Source organism: Camelus ferus, chromosome 17 (assembly GCF_009834535.1).
Source record: "Camelus ferus isolate YT-003-E chromosome 17, BCGSAC_Cfer_1.0, whole genome shotgun sequence".
Classification (NCBI taxonomy): domain Eukaryota; kingdom Metazoa; phylum Chordata; class Mammalia; order Artiodactyla; family Camelidae; genus Camelus; species Camelus ferus.
Genome location: NC_045712.1, coordinates 31,553,736 through 31,568,985, shown reverse-complemented (window position 1 = coordinate 31,568,985; position 15,250 = coordinate 31,553,736). Strand labels below are relative to the sequence as shown.

The 15,250-nt window shown below is 59.0% G+C and overlaps 1 protein-coding gene across 2 annotated transcripts in view; it reads left to right on the top strand.

Moving 5' to 3' along the window:
• The window catches only part of ALDH1L1 (aldehyde dehydrogenase 1 family member L1), a 47,004-nt gene that overhangs the window by 28,769 nt on the left and 2,985 nt on the right, over positions 1 to 15,250 (top strand). The window contains exons 15-21 of one of the 2 annotated variants that reach the window (XM_032458821.1): positions 11 to 116; positions 1,310 to 1,397; positions 8,142 to 8,235; positions 9,582 to 9,681; positions 10,878 to 10,976; positions 11,233 to 11,363; positions 13,280 to 13,438. In XM_032458821.1, the coding sequence (XP_032314712.1) occupies positions 11 to 116; positions 1,310 to 1,397; positions 8,142 to 8,235; positions 9,582 to 9,681; positions 10,878 to 10,976; positions 11,233 to 11,363; positions 13,280 to 13,292 (631 nt within the window). In that variant the 3' untranslated portion in view covers positions 13,293 to 13,438. Of the gene's footprint in view, positions 1 to 10; positions 117 to 1,309; positions 1,398 to 8,141; positions 8,236 to 9,581; positions 9,682 to 10,877; positions 10,977 to 11,232; positions 11,364 to 13,279; positions 13,446 to 15,250 lie in introns of those variants that run through there. The other variant, XM_032458820.1, reaches the window with a different exon arrangement.

Below are 15,250 nucleotides of genomic sequence, written 5' to 3'. Positions count from 1 at the left end.
TGTGTGGCAGGGTCTGTGGCATCGTCATCCCTTGGAACTACCCCCTGATGATGCTCTCCTGGAAGACCGCTGCCTGCCTGGCCGCTGGGAACACCGTAGTCATCAAGCCGGCCCAGGTGGGTGTGGGCGCATCCCGGGGGGCCGTGGACTGGCGTGAGGGAGGCCCCCCGCAAGGGAGGGGACGGCCATCGGCACCTGGTGTTCTCTGCACCTTGAGGGCCGGCGCCAGGCTGTGCTTGTGGGGCTTGGTGAGCGGTCAGGGATTTCTCCACAGACACCAGGCATCCGGATTCGGGAGCAGAAGCCTCCTCAGTGCCCCGTGTGGGCCCTGGGCTCGGGGTCTGGGACAGCCCGGAGTATCTCCTGTCAAAGCTGGTGCTTCAGAGACCAGACATCTTAGGGAAGCCCCTGTGTCTGTCCCATGGGCCCCTGTCAGGGAAGCCACACGACCGGGGCCCAGAGGGGGGACGTCAGGGCCCCGCGTGGGAAGACACCCCTAGAGCCTCGCCTGCACTCTGGGGAGTCCAGTTAGGAACTGAAGACTGGGTGCTGGCCACGCTCCCAGGGGTCCCCCTCCCTCAGCTCTCTTGGGGCACTTTGGCCCCAAGGGCGTTAGCAGGGTAAACCCAACAAAGGGTTCCTGACACTTGGAGTTTCACCCAAGCCAGGCCCTCCTCAAGCACCTCAACAGCGAGACCAACCGCGTAGTAATTTCTGCGCGTTTGCTTGCTCAGACATCACAGTGACCCCCGAGGCGGCCCTTAACCTCTCCCTCCGGGGGTGGGGGGCTGCTGACAGGTCAAAGCCCTTGTCCCAGGGCGGCCGTCACCCAGCCCCCGGCGAGGTCTGAGCACTGCACAGACTCAGCTCGCAGCCCGAGCCGGGTGGTGGGTGGCGCGCAGACCACAGACCCAGGGGAGGGAAGCGACCCCCCTCCAGAAGAGGTGCGGGACGGGGCGCGCGGCACCGGGCACTGCCGGGGCGCCGAGGTGCTTCCGCGAGGCCGGTGGTTCTGACGGTGGCTCAGGAGAGGTGCTCCCAGCAGCCTCTGAGGACGAAGCCCTGCTCGGCAGGCCCGAATCGGACACCCTGAGGGCTTGGTGCACTAAGTGAAGGAGGAATGAGGGTGGAGGGGGACCCTGGCCTGGGTGCTGGCTGGAGCCCTGGCAGGAGGAGGGCGTGCTCCCAGCCCCACCTTGCGCTGAGGCGGACACAGCCTGCCCCTGCCTGCTCTCCTGGCTGCTAGCTGACGAAGGCAGAGCCCTCTTCCCAGCCCCACCTGACCCAACCTCCTTTCCTGCCTCCTCAGGTGACCCCACTCACAGCCTTGAAGTTTGCAGAGCTGACCTTGAAGGCTGGCATCCCCAAGGGCGTAATCAACATCCTGCCAGGATCTGGTAAGGGCCACGGACGGGGGCACCCGGTCAGAAAAGGGCCTGCTGCGTGGTGTGCCCAGGCGGGCGGGGCCGAGGTGGGGCGGCCCCTGGGGGGCCGAGGAGACCCTCCCGTGGTGGGGGAGACCCACGCCTGGAACGGCTTAGCTTTCAGACGCCTCCCTGGGTGCTTTACGCCTTCTGTACGTGTGTATGTGCTCTGGACCGGCTACACAGCGGGGCAGTTACCAGCTAAGAAGGAAGAGGAAATCCGCATTTACCCCAACTTCTGTTACTGTGTCGTCACCTTTACTGGTGTCCTTCCTAATTTCTGTGGGTTTGAATTACTGTCTGGGTCATTTGTCTTCAGCTTGAAGAACTTCCTTTAGTATTTCCAGTAGGTGGGTCTAGCAACAGATTATCTTAAGTTTTCGTCTAACTGGAAATGTTTTATTTCGCCTCTATTTTTTGAAGGGCCGTGTTGCGGAACGTGAGGCTCCTGGCGACAGGCATGTCCTCCACGTTTTGATCACCACCCCACTGCCCGCTGGCCTTCTCTGTTTCTAAGAAGTCGGCTGTGGGTCTCATTGGCCCCTTGTTCACGAGTCATTTTCTCTTGCTGCCTTCAGCTTCCTTGGTCCTTGTGTCCCAGTGTTTTCACTCTGGCACCAGGGCCATGGCCTCGTGGTGGCTGCCTTGGTGGGGTTCACGCAGCCTCTTGGGCGACAGAGGCACGGTCTCAGCAGACTTGGGAAGCCCCAGCCGCTGCCCGTCCCCTCTGGCCCTCCCGCTGCCCGCTCCGCGCTTCCCTCGTCCTGTTTCTCTCTGGTCTTCCGGGTGCGTCATCTCCAGCCACCTTCGAGTTCGCTGACTGCTCTTCCTCCTGCTCAAGTCTGCTTTTGAGCCCCGCTGAGCTCTCACTCCGGCTGTGCTGCTGTCTCCTTGTTCTCTTCTCATTCGTGTGCAGTGGCACCGTCTGCTGAGACGCTAGCGTGGCTGCCGTCAGGTGTGGTTTGGTTCAGTCCCTTGCACGCGCCTGTCGTGGCTGCCTGGGGCCTCTGTCTGGCAGTGTGACGCCTGGGCCCTCGAGGCCAGTCTGTGTCGCCTGCTTTTTCCCTTCTGCGATGGGTCATATTTTGCAGTTTCTTTGCATACCTCTTGATTTTTTTTTGTTAAGAAGTTATATTTTAGGTAATAATTATACCAGCTCTGGTCTGGTCCCCTGTCCCCCCTCCGGAGTGTGTTCTCACCATTTCCTCGCTTGTTTAGTGCCGCCTCCTTCCCAGTGAGGCTGTGCCCCGCCCGTCCCCACGAGGGCAGCTGTGGAGGCTGTCCTCCCCTCTCCGCGTCTCTCTGTTGCCACACCAGCTGTTCGGCCCCAGACTGCGGGCTGGCTGCTATATTGCTTCAGCAGTGCCCTGGGGCCAAACTGCTCCACAGCTTGGCCTGATTATACCCAGGCCCCTTTGCGAGGACAGTTTCCAGGGCCAGCCCTTGAGGTTTGCTCTTACGTGGAGGGGCCCCCCCACCGGTTCTCACTGCTAAACTAGCTGGCCTGTGGTTTACTTTACTGCTGTCATGGGGCTGCCAGCCTCCTCTTAACTGTTCACCCAAAAGCCTCTATTGTTTTTAGAATGTCCTCAGGATGGAACTCCCTCACACAGTTTCAAATAAAGTCAGTCCCTTTGGGGAGTGATTGGGAGCTCTCTGCCATAGAAAACCTCTCCCACTGGCCAGAATCTCTGAGCCACTGCCTGAGGCGCTGGCCCCGTGGAGGAGCTGCGGCCAAGGGGATGAGGTCCCGGGAGCCTCAGCCCGCTGCACCTGGGGCAGAGCCCTCGCTGCGTGGGGGGCAGGTGGGCCTTACTCACGTGAATCTAGCCCCTGGAACTCAAGGTTGGAGAACATGAGGACCGCTGCTGCCCCCCAAGAGGCCACACCCCGGCCCGCCTTCCTGACCACACCCGCCTGGGCAGCGGGCGGGGAGAGCGGTTCAGGTACCATAGACGCTGCTGGATAAATGTCTCTTCGTTTGCTCCCTGCCTCTAAGAAAATCTCCAGAGGCTTTGAATGGTTGCTGCTTCATGGCTTCAGCAGCTGTGGCCGTTTCCCTGGGAAGCTGTGGACCGGGCTCCGTGCTGGCCTTCAGAGGTGACTCTCACCTCACACTTCTAGGACACGTTGTGTTCATGTGTTTATTATTCTTAAATAATATGTCATTGCAATTTTGATATCCTCTCTGACTAGTGAGTAAAGAGAGTTTTTATTTTTCAGGCGTTTTCCCCTAGAATTCTGTCCCCATATTTCCAGTTTTATCATGTTGTGGTCAGAAAACACAGCCTGTGTGGCAGTTGGCACAGTGCCCCAGGCCAGCGGGGTGCCCAGCAGTTCTGGGTCGCGGCGTCCCAGGGCCGTGCTCCCTCCAGGGGCCTCTTCCGGCGCGGAGAGCAGCGCCCTGGCCTGCACCTTCCTGAGTGTGTGTCCAGACGTCCCCTTCTGTCAGAGCACTTTGCCCTCGTCCAGCACGGCCTGCCCTGTCCCCAGATCACCTGCAGGCTGTGCTTCCGGGTCTTAGGGTGTCAGTGTGTGGACCTGAGTGGGGCACAGTCCCACCCAGAAGAGCCCACAAAAACTCTGCTTTCTGAAATGGAGAATTCCTTGTGGCCTGGTGTACGATGCCTTCTTGTAAATACTCCTTGGATTGCCCAGAACGGTGACTCGTTGTTATTATTTGGCTTTCTTGGAGAGGTTTAGGTCACAGAAAAGTCAGGTGGCAAGTCTACACGTCCCCTACCTGCCCCGCCCCCCTACATCCAGAGCCTCCCTCACAGCGTCCCACATCTGTCACAGCTGTCACCCGGAGTCCACGGTTTACATTCGTGCTCACCCTTGGGGTAGGACATTCCGTGACAAACTTGAAGTAACATGTATCCCACACTGTAGTAGCAGGTGGAAGAGTTCACTGCCCCAGGTCCTCCGTGGAGGAGGACAAATCCTGGTCACCCCTCCCCCAACCAGCTCCTGGCAGCCACTGATCTTCCAACTGTCCAGAGTTTGCCTTTTCCAGAATGTCATTAAGTTATGATCATAGCATTTGTCGCCTTTTCAGATCGGCCCTTTCACTCAGTAACATGCATCTAAGGTTCCTCCCTGTCTTTCCGAGACTCTATAGCTCATTTCTTTGTGGTGCCAGATAGCACGGACCTCAGTTTATTTATCCATCACCTACTGAAGGACGTCTTGGTTGCTTCCAACTTCTGGCAATTATGAATAAAGCTACTATAAACATCCGTGTGCAGGCTTTGACGTAGACAAAAGTTTCTGACTCCTTTGGGTAAATGCCAAGGAGCAGGATTGCAGGATCCTATGGTTAGCGTATGTTCAGTTTTGTAAGAAACTGCCCAGCTGTCTTCCAAAGTGACTGCACCGTCCTGCACCCCTGTCAGCACGGATGGGAGTTCCCGCGGCTCCACGTCCTCACCAGCACTTTGAGTGTTAGTGTTCCTGATTTTGGCCTTTCTGACAGGTGTGTAGTGGTGCCTCATTATTGCTTTAGTTTAAATTGTTCTGACAGTACATGATGTTGAGCGCCTTCCATTTGCTTACTTTGCCATCTGTGTATCTTCTTTGGTGAGACGTCTTTTCAGGTCTTTTTCTCCTCATTTATCCCTCTCTTCCCTTTCTCCTTTGATAGCCATAGTTTGTTTTCTATGTCCATGAGGCTATTTTTGCTTTGTAAATAAAATTTATATCATTTTTAAAAAAATTCTATTTATAAGTGATATCATATGATACTTGTCTTTCTCTGTTGGACTTACTTCACTTAATATGACAATCTCTAGGTCCATCCATGATGCTGCAAATGGCATTATTTCATTCTTTTTTATCGCTGAGTAGTAGTCCATTGTATAAATATACCACAGCTTCTCTATCCAGTCATCTGTGAATAGACACTTAGATTGTTACCGTGTGCTGGCTGTTGTAAGTAGTGCTATTATGAACACTGGGGTGCAGGTGTCTTTTCAAATTAGAGTTCCCTCCAGATATATGCCCAGGAGTGGGACTGCTGGATCATAGGGTAAGTCTATTTTTAGTTTTTTGAGGAATCTCCACGCTGTTTTCCATCGTGGCTGCACCAGTTTACATTCCCACCAGCAGTGTGGGAGGGTTCCCTTTTCCCCACAGCCTCTCCAGCATTTGTCTTTTGTGGACTTTTGAATGATGGCCATTCTGACTGGTGTGAGGTGACTCCTCATTGTAGTTTTGATTTGCGTTTCTCTGATAACTAACGGTATTGAGCACTTATTGGCCACCTGGGTGTCTTCTTTGGAGAGATGTCTATTTAAGTCTTCTGTTTCTGTGCCAGTACCATACTGTTTTGATTAATGCAGCTCTGTAGTGTGTTCTGAAGTCAGAGAGCACGATTGCCCCAGCTCCATTCTTCTTTTTCAAGACTGTTTTGGCTATTTGACGTCTTTCGTGTTTCCACACAAATTTTGAAAGATTTTATTCTGGTTCTGTGAAGCACGTCATTGGTAATTTGATAGGGACCGCAGTGCAGTGAGTCTGCATTGCCTTGGGCAGTGTGCCTTTGCCCACCCATTTTTAGTTGGACTGTTTGTTTTCTTATCATTGAGTCCTTTGTGTGTTGCGGATAATAGCCCATCATCAGATAGATCTTTTGCAAATACTTTCTCCCCAAAACAGTACTTTTTAAAGCAGGAATGGGGGGAGTGGAGTCAGTACCAGAATCCTTATGGAGCTTCATAAGAAGCCAGTGTCCCACTGCAGAAAGAAGGCCAGTGTCCCACTGCAGCCCCTCCGGCACAGGAGCTCCCGGGCCTGAGGCGGGGGCAGCGGGTGGCGCGGCCCAGGGCCGGGCCTGGGTGATTACTGGGCAGGGAGGGAGCTTGGGCAGCTGGCTGCACCGGACACGGAGAGCACGGAGCAGGAGCGGGTCTGCGGAAGTTCAAGGGTTTGGCTTCCAATCTGCAGAATTTGAGAGTCTGTAAGATGCCCAAGTGGAACCGCGGAGCAGGCCGAGGAATGACACCTGGGTCTGGGTCCAGGGAAGCCTGTTGAGAGACAGGTGTGGAGGGTGATGTGCCTGAAGGTGGCACTGAAGGGGCGAGCCAGGGTGAGGCCACTGAGGAGAGCCCAGGAGAGGGGAGGGCCCAGGAAGGAGCCAGAGCCGCTGAGCACTGAAGATTCTGGGTGAGGAAAGTGCGAGCAAAGGGAATGGAAACAGACAGACAGAGAAGGAGAGGGGAGAGGCGGAGAGGAGACAGGTGGAAGAGGGAGGGATGTCGGGAGGTCTGAGGAGAGGTGACCCTGAAGTCGTACCAAGAAGGAGACCAGGATAGATAAACAGGTTATACTGTACAGCAAGGGGAAATATATCCAACGTCTTTTAGTACTTCAAAGTGAAAACGAATATGAAAACGAATATATATATGTTCATGTTTGACTGAAGGATTGTGCCGTATGCCAGAAACTGACACAACACTGTAAACTGACTATAACTGTAAATTGGCTATAACTCAATTTAAAAAAAAAAGAAGGAGGTTGGGAAATGAATAGGAATTCAATACATTCAGGGTGCGATCCGAGGAGGCCTGGTGTGGGCTGTGGGCTGTGGGCCGTGGGCCATGGGCTGTGAGCTGTAGGCCGTGGGTTGCGGGCCGTGGGGTGTGGACCGTGGGGTGTGGGCCCTGGGGTGTGGGGTGTGGGCTGAGGGGTCTGGGCTGTGAGGTATGAGCCCTGGGGTGTGGGGTGTGGGGTGTGGGCCGTGGGGTATGGGCCATGAGGTATGAGCCCTGGAGTGTGGGGTGTGGGCCCTGGGGTGTGGGCCGTGAGGTGTGGGCCCTGGGGTGTGGGGTGTGGGCCATGAGGTGTGGGCCCTGGGGTGTGGGGTGTGGGCCATGAGGTGTGGGCCCTGGGGTGTGGGGTGTGGGCCGTGAGGTGTGGGCCCTGGGGTGTGGGGTGTGGGCCGTGAGGTGTGGGCCCTGGGGTGTGGGGTGTGGGCCGTGAGGTGTGGGCCCTGGGGTGTGGGGTGTGGGCTGTGAGGTGTGGGCCCTGGGCCGTGAGGTATGAGCCCTGGGGTGTGGGGTGTGGGCCCTGGGGTGTGGGCCGTGAGCTGTGGGCTGTGGGGTGTGGGGTGTAGGGTGTAGTGGGGCTCGGAGTCCCAGGACCCACACAGGAGAAGCGGCGAGTGCCAGCTGGGTGCCCTCACCTGGGGTGAAACCCAGTCACTGGAAGCCGTGTGACAGTGCGGGTTTGCTGCTGTCACAAGCACCACGCGTGGGGCAGCTTAAGAGCGGATGCTTATTCTTTCCCGTCCTGGAGGCTGGACACCCAGGATCAAGGTGTCCAGGCTGATTCCTCCCGAGGCCTCTCTCCTTGGTGTGTAGACGCCGTCTTTGCCCTGTGTCCTCACTTGGGTGTGCCTGTCAGTGACCTCCTCTTGTAAGGGTACTGGTTATATTGGACCAGGCCCACCCTAAGGACCTCATTTTAATTTGATCACCACATTAAAGGCTCCACCTCCAAATGCACTCACATCCGAGGTACAGGGGTCAGGGCTTCGGTATATGAAGTTTGAGGGGCAGAGCTCCACCCGCACCAGGGAGCAGGCCCAGGGAGCCCGGGGCACTAGGCATGTGGGACACGCAGCCCAAGGCTCCAGCCCCCGGTGGACAAGGAGGCGTGGCTGGGTTTATGTCTCCCCTGGCACTGTGTCACCCTGCCCCCCCCCCACTCCTCCCACAGGCTCCCTGGTCGGCCAGCGACTCTCGGACCATCCCGATGTGCGGAAAATCGGGTTCACGGGCTCCACGGAGGTGGGAAAGCACATCATGAAAAGGTACGTGGTCGGGCGGCGGGTCCAGGGCTCGTGTGGCAGAAGCAGCAGCCTCTGGTCAGCGTCCGGAGGTGGACCGTGCTGTGCTTCTCAGGCCCCGGGTTGTGGCCTTCCAGGAGGGGTCCCTGCAGGCTCTGGGTCCCGGAATCTGACGGGTCCGCCCGGGGCAGGGGCCTCCCTGCGGCCACGAGCACATGAGGGCCGGGGCTGCTCCGGGTGGAGATGAGCTGTGACCGCGAGACACACAGGTCTTAAACTTGGCACGAGGTGCAGTATCTCAGTGGCTTTTATTTAGACTGCAAGTTGAAATGGTAAAACTTTTTATTAATGGAGTTAAGTCAGTATGTTAGGATTGATTTCACTGAGTTTTTCTTAGTTTTCTTAACGTGGCCACCAGACAGAAGGTGCGGGTTCCTGTGGCCAGGGCAGGAGGCTCTCTCCCCCTCACAGCGCTGGCCCAGGACCCTCCGCTGTCCTGGCCCTCGGACTTCAGCCTCTGGCCACTGGGTTGTGTCACTAACTCACGATACCACCTGGGCTGAGCCCCGGCCCTCCCTTCCAATGGGGGTGGTTTGCGCGCACAGTGTTTCTGGCCTGTGTCGCACAAGCTCAGAGCAGCAGATGGGCCAGACCCCAGGGCGGCGGCTGCAGCCCCGGGCACCACCGGGCCCCTGAACCCCACCCACTGCAGCTGAAATTCCAGGGTGAGGTTTGGGTGTCTGCACAGCGAGTGACAGGTACAAATGGGGAGGAGCTGGGGCCATGCCGAGCACACTGACCCACAGGGTCTCAGAGCCCTTTCTCCAGGACGCGCGAGGGCCACTTCTGCTCTGTTCCAGGGGTCAGTGTGTGGCCTCCCAGGGCAGTCCAGCTGCAGCAGGGCAGCTCTGTAGGGGCTAAAGCAAGGTTTCCCCAGTGCAGCTCCCGATGTGCTGTGATGCTCTGTCTCCTGGGACACCTGTCTGTGCCCCCAGGGGCCGCACCCCTCCTTGAATGGCCACCATGCCTGTGCCCGTAACAGGGCTCTGCGTGACCTTCTCTTTGGGGTCAGGCCTGAAGGAACTGAGGCTGAGCTGACTTCTGAACGGGCGGTGGTGCAGGGGCAGTGAGAGCAGGGCCCTGGGGTGGGCCTGGGCTTGGTGCTGGGCTCAGAGCAGGAAAGCCCGGGGTAGGGGGGCAGGGGAGAGGAGGGGGAGGGCACTTGGGGGAGGGGCCATGGCCTGGCCTCACGAGGGGGCCCTCCAGCCCCACCTCTGCTGCTCTTTGGAGAGCCGTCCTCGCCCCTCCACCCAGAGCCCCTGCGTCCCAGGCTCCCGTGGACCTCGCCCCACCAATCCCTGTTCCTCCAGCTGTGCCATGAGTAACGTGAAGAAGGTCTCCCTGGAGCTGGGCGGGAAGTCGCCCCTCATCATCTTTGCGGACTGTGACCTCAGCAAGGCCGTGCAGATGGTGAGGGCCGCGCGGAGGGAGCGGGGCGGGGGCCCCAGGTCCCCAGGCAAACGCACCGTCGGCCTGGACCACAGGGTCACCACAAGCATAGACTGACAGGAGAGGCCTAGGGGACAAAGAGTGGCGTGTGCCCTCCCAAACAGACCCCCAAGAAGTGTGACAACTGCCAGGATCACAGAAATCAGCTCCAGAGGTTGGGAAACGTGAGCCAGGTCCCACCCGTTCTGACATCAGTGTGGCAGGTTTCCTGTCCGAGAGAGGAGCAGGCAGAACCCTGGGCACTTGGGCAGCAACCTCCCTGGACCTTGTGTCCGCACTTGTCCAGCCCCACCAGGGACTCGCTGGGCAGCCTTTCTGGGCCTCGTGCTCTCACCGGGTGGCAGGGAGGATGGAAACGGGGGTTCAGGCGTTAGTCTGAAGGGTGTGGACCACGTGGCAGGTGCCGTGGGGGGGCTGTCCTGTAGTCATTGTCGTGATCGGTCTCCTGAAGGCCTGTGGGAGCAAACTTGTCAGGCCTGGTTCAACCCAGTGCCAAGATGTCCCACCACCCAGGCCCCACTGTGCCTGGGAGGACACTGTGGCCCCGGCACAGCTTGGAGGGGGTTCAGCCTCATTAGGGGGTAATCAGGAGGCACCGTTGGTCAGTCAGGGGTCTTGGCGGCCAAATGGGGGCCTGTCTTTGTCACTGGGCACTGCAGCCCAGCCCCTACGCCAGGACCCCTGGTCTGAAAAGCAGGATCCCGGGCATCTGAGGACATTTATTCTGGACCTGGGCCTGGGCTGGCCCCTCCCCTCCCCAGGGGCCCACCCTGCTGCCTGATCCACGCGACAGCCCCTGTCCAGCTCAGCCCCAGTGTGCAGCTCTGACCCCCTACCCACCCAGAGCCCGGCCAGCATGCGGCCTCAGCTCACTGTGCTCCACTCCCCCTCGTCCTCTCCTCTCTGGCCTGGGCCCCAGCGGGGAGTCCCCCTCCCCACGTGACCTCACTCCCCACGCCGTCCCCTCCGGCCTCTCCTCTCTGGGGATGGGGAACCAGTGGGGCAGGTGTGCCCAGAGGAGTGGGCCTGGATGGCTGCGGGGTCAGGACACATGCCTCCCTCCCCTTCCCTATCAGAAGGGGGCATCTGGGCCCGATGGGGCTGGGGGCTGCGTCCAGGCGTGGTTGCGACCCAGGTCGTCCGTCTCTTCTGCACAGGGAATGAGCTCTGTCTTCTTCAACAAAGGCGAGAACTGCATTGCGGCCGGCCGGCTCTTCGTAGAGGACTCGATTCACGACCAGTTTGTGCAGAAGGTGGTAAGTTCTGCCGCAGGGTCTTGGCTCTGCTGGTTGACCCAATGCAAGGGGCTGGGGGGCGTGGAGGCAGGGCTGGGCCAAACAAGCCTTCACTGGCTTTCATCATTTCAGCAAGAAATAGCAGGGGGAGGGGACAGCTCAGTGGTAGAGCACATGCTTAGCATGCACGAGGCCTTGGGTTCAATCCCCAGTGCCGCCATTAAAAATAATGATAATAATAATAACAAATAAATCTAATTACCTCCCCCCAAAACAGTCTGAGAAAAGAAAGGAAGAAAGAAAGAAAGAACGAGTGAGCAGCCCACAGCTCACGCTGGTGCAGGTCGTGAGGGGGAGGGGCTCCTGCCGCTCCTGTCACAGAGCTGAGCCGCAGGGTGGGCGCCGCAGGTAAGGCGTGGGCGGGCGTGGGCAGCACCTGCTCCCGCCTTCCCACGACTAGAACCAGAGGGACCACTCTCTCCCAGCTCTGTGGGAAGGTCGTCCCTGGCCGTTCAGCCACAGCAGGGCCTGGGAGCTCTGGCTCAGACACCCTCGCGCCCTGGAGAGCAGATGTGAGGGGCCGGAAGCACTGCCGCTGTGCAGGGTTAGACAAACTGCGTTTGGGAAGCTAGGAGAAATGAGAGCGGGTCTGGGCCCGGGAATACTGGGTGAAAATGCTGAAGGAGGGGAGGAGCGGATTTCCTCGGAGGGAGCTCATCCCTCCCAGCACGTGGTGGCTGAGACAGCGACGTCCACGCAGGCCTGCAGTCCCCGCGGCGTGGCAGCAGCCGGGGCCTCGTGGAACTGAGCTCTGTGGCTGGTGGCCGGGCAGCTGGGTGCTGGGTGGCTATGCTGGGCTCAGGCACAGGCAGGACCAGGGCAGGAGCCCCAGGAGCGAGAGCAGGCGTTCAGAGGCCTCTGAACTCACTGGATGTGGCTTCTACTGGCTCCTACTGCCCGAGCAAGCCACAGACTCAAGGGTGGGAACTGCCCCCCCAGAGGGGACCATCAAGAAAGGAGAGCATTCGTGCCCGTTTGTGTAACCTTCCACGGTAGGGGAGCTGGTTCTTCGCTGTGACAGGCCCCGCACAGGCAGAGCCAGGTGGGGGCTGGGACGGGCCGACTGGAAGCAGTCCCTGAGCGTTTGCGGTTGTGGGAGCCCCGCCCCCGGTGCGTGGCCCCCCGCCCGAGTCTGCAGGGCTGTTGCCAGTCTCCCAGGGGTGAGGGCAGGGCCAGAATCCCAGGCACAGTGGTTCGGGTGGGCCTGGTTCCCAAACCCGGGAAGTGAGGTGCACATCTGGGAAACACAGCAAGGTTGTTCTTGGCATCATCTCTGGGGGACGGAGGAGCAGCCAGGTGGCCAGGCTGGAGCAAAGTGGGGGCCGGGTCCTGGCTTGGGGTCCCCCTTCAGGATAGTCAGAGTTGCTGAACTTTTCCTGGTGGGAGGGCAGAGGGCAATCCCGGGGGCATGAGTCCCCCCTGCATCTGATTAGGCCTGATTAGTGGTGCAGAGCCTGCAGGGGGTGAAGTGGCCCCGGCCCCGAGGAGGAGGAGGCCCGGCTGTGAGGGTGGGGATGACCGTGCCCGGTCCTAGGGAACCGCGGGGAGAGGGAAGGGCCTGGAGCACAGAGGGTCTGGCACCTGCCTCCCGCTGGTTGTGTCCACCTGGGTTCCTTTTCCTGACCCAGCAGTGAGCATCTCCTGCCCGGCTCACTTCTGAGTCTCCCCATCCCAGCCCTGGAGTCATCAGGTGACACCTGGTGCTTCCTGGAGGAGACCCAGGCCAGCATCACCAGGCAGCAAAGCCCAGACCTGCTTTATGTTGGCCGAGGCAACAGGGAAAGCTTCCTGGAGGAGGGGGTCCCACAGTTGGGCTCTGAAGCAGGGAGAGGTGTGGGCAGGGGTGGGTGGACTCCAGGCGCAGGCTCCTCCATTCCACTCAGTCTGCCCCCCTTGTGGCCAGGGCGTTACCGTGTTATTTCCCCACCCCCACCCCGTGTCCTGGAGTCCCCGCTCCTCAGTCTGTGAGGCCGGGAGCAGAACCTCCCTATGCTGCCCCAACACACACCTGCACTGCCCTGCGCTGTCCCAGCTCCTCCGACATCTGGCTCACATCTCTGTACAGAGCGTGCATTTGGGGTTCAGCCTGGAAGGCAGGTTTGGAACCAGAATACGGGAGACCCTGATGCCAGAGTCCAGCACATGGGCTTTCTTCGGGGGCCAGTGGTCAGTCACTGAAAATGCATACGTGGGAGGTGTGTCAGGGAGTGACCACAGTCAGAGACCACGCACCTCAGCGGCACTGACCAGGAGGACCTTGGCAGGTGGAAGAGGTGAGGAAGATGAAGATCGGTGACCCCCTGGACCGGGGCACCAACCACGGGCCGCAGAACCACCAGGCCCACCTCCGGAAGCTGCTGGAGTACTGCCACCGCGGCGTGGAGGAAGGGGCCACGCTGGTCTGTGGAGGGAACCAGGTCCCCCGGCCAGGTCAGTCAACCGCCCTCCAAGGGGCCAGGGAAGCAGCGGGAGCAGGGCCTCTGGTTTGCTGCCCAGCTCTGACCAAGGTGTCTGAGGGCCAGGAATCTGCACCATCAGGCTCCCAGGCTCGGGCCCCACCCGGGAGCCTGGATGGGGTGGACCTTGGCTGTTTGGACGCCTGGCAGACCAGGTGTGGACCCAGCAGGGTGAAGGCACCAGAGCCAGCTTAACTTACATCGGGGTGCACCCTAATGTCCGCAAGCACAACCATGGACTGTGGACCCAGGGCCCTGGGCTCCAGGGTTTTCCTGCCTTTGGCCGTCACTTTTCTGCAGCTGTTCTTGGCTGGAAACCCCTGTCCTCCAGCCCCTTAAGAGTAGGGACAGTCCCAGGCCTGTCCTGAGCTTGGAGCACTTCTCATGGTGCCGCTTTCTCTGGAGGACCACAAGGTTCTATCCAGCTCCTCCTTACCCAGACTCTGGACACCTGGGCCCCCACCTGCATGTCACCCAGTCCCTCAGTCTCAATGGGACCGAATCCATCTCATCATCACAGCCTCCCTGACCTGACCCCAGACATGCACACCTGCCTCTCTAGAACCTTCTGTCCAACCCAGTCACCGAGCCAGAGGAGGCAGGCACGTGCGACGTGCTGTTTCACCGGGGCGGCCTGCTCCCTGGGGTCTCCGACACCCCCGACCCGCGTGCCGGAGCCCAGCCTCACACGGTCCCCACTTGACGGCACGAAGGAGGAAGGGAACGGGCTCTAATCCTCCCTCTTAACTCACTGCTGCTTCTCTCAAACCTGGAGATCTTTCCCGCCTCCCCTGCATCCCTGCCACCTTCAAGCCGACTCTCCCATCAGCCAGGACCACCACAGGGCTTCCTGAGGGCCTCCTGGACCCCTAATCCTGTCCTGATGCAGCTGCCAGAGTCTGGTCGTGTCTCCCCCAGGGCTGAAGCCGCCCTCCGGTGACCAGCCTGCCGCACTGGCCGCCCAGGCTTCTCACCGTCTGGGTCTAATTTGCTGGCACGTGACCCACCCCCCAGGCGTACTTAAGTCCCTTTCTGAATACATCTTACATCTTACGTCTTACGTTTTCTTGCTCCCTGCTTAGCAAATGCCTCCTGGGTTTCCCCACCTGGTGAACTCAGTATTCACATGACCTCAGGCTCTGGCCAGGGGCTCCGATGGGCACCTCTGACCTCAACAGAGTTTTATAACCTCTGGGCTGCGGCTGTCCACTCCCCTTCCTGCTCCTGCTAAGTCCACGAGGCCAGAGTCTGGGGGCTTTGTTTTGGCAGAGCAGTTAAGGGGTGCAGCACCCAAGAACCATGAGGAGCCCCACCACCATCCCCGGACCTGAGAGGTGAGAGCAGAGGGCAGAATTCTCGGGACCCTGGGAGGGGCAGCGCTATGGATGCCAGCTCCTCCCGGTGACTGACCCACCTGGAAGCCAGAGGGTGCAGAGGATGAGGGGCCCAGAGCAGGCAGAGGTGACAGCAGAGGGGCAGGAGGGGCAGAGACTGGCCAGCCCGGAGCACTGAGACCTGGGGGCCATATTCCGTTTACAGATTGAGCAAATACAGGCCACAGCACGTGAGTCAACATGTGTTCATACATGACTCACATTTTAGAAATTGTGATTACTGTTAAAATATAATTCATAAATGTATGAAAATATGGAATATTTTATTGTTACTTTTAAAGTTAAAAAAATTTTGTTCTTCTAAACACTAGAGAGAAAATTTCAAGTCTCTTGATTCTCCCTAAGTCAGGCCAAATTGAATCTCAGTCCAGCGGGTCTCGGGGCC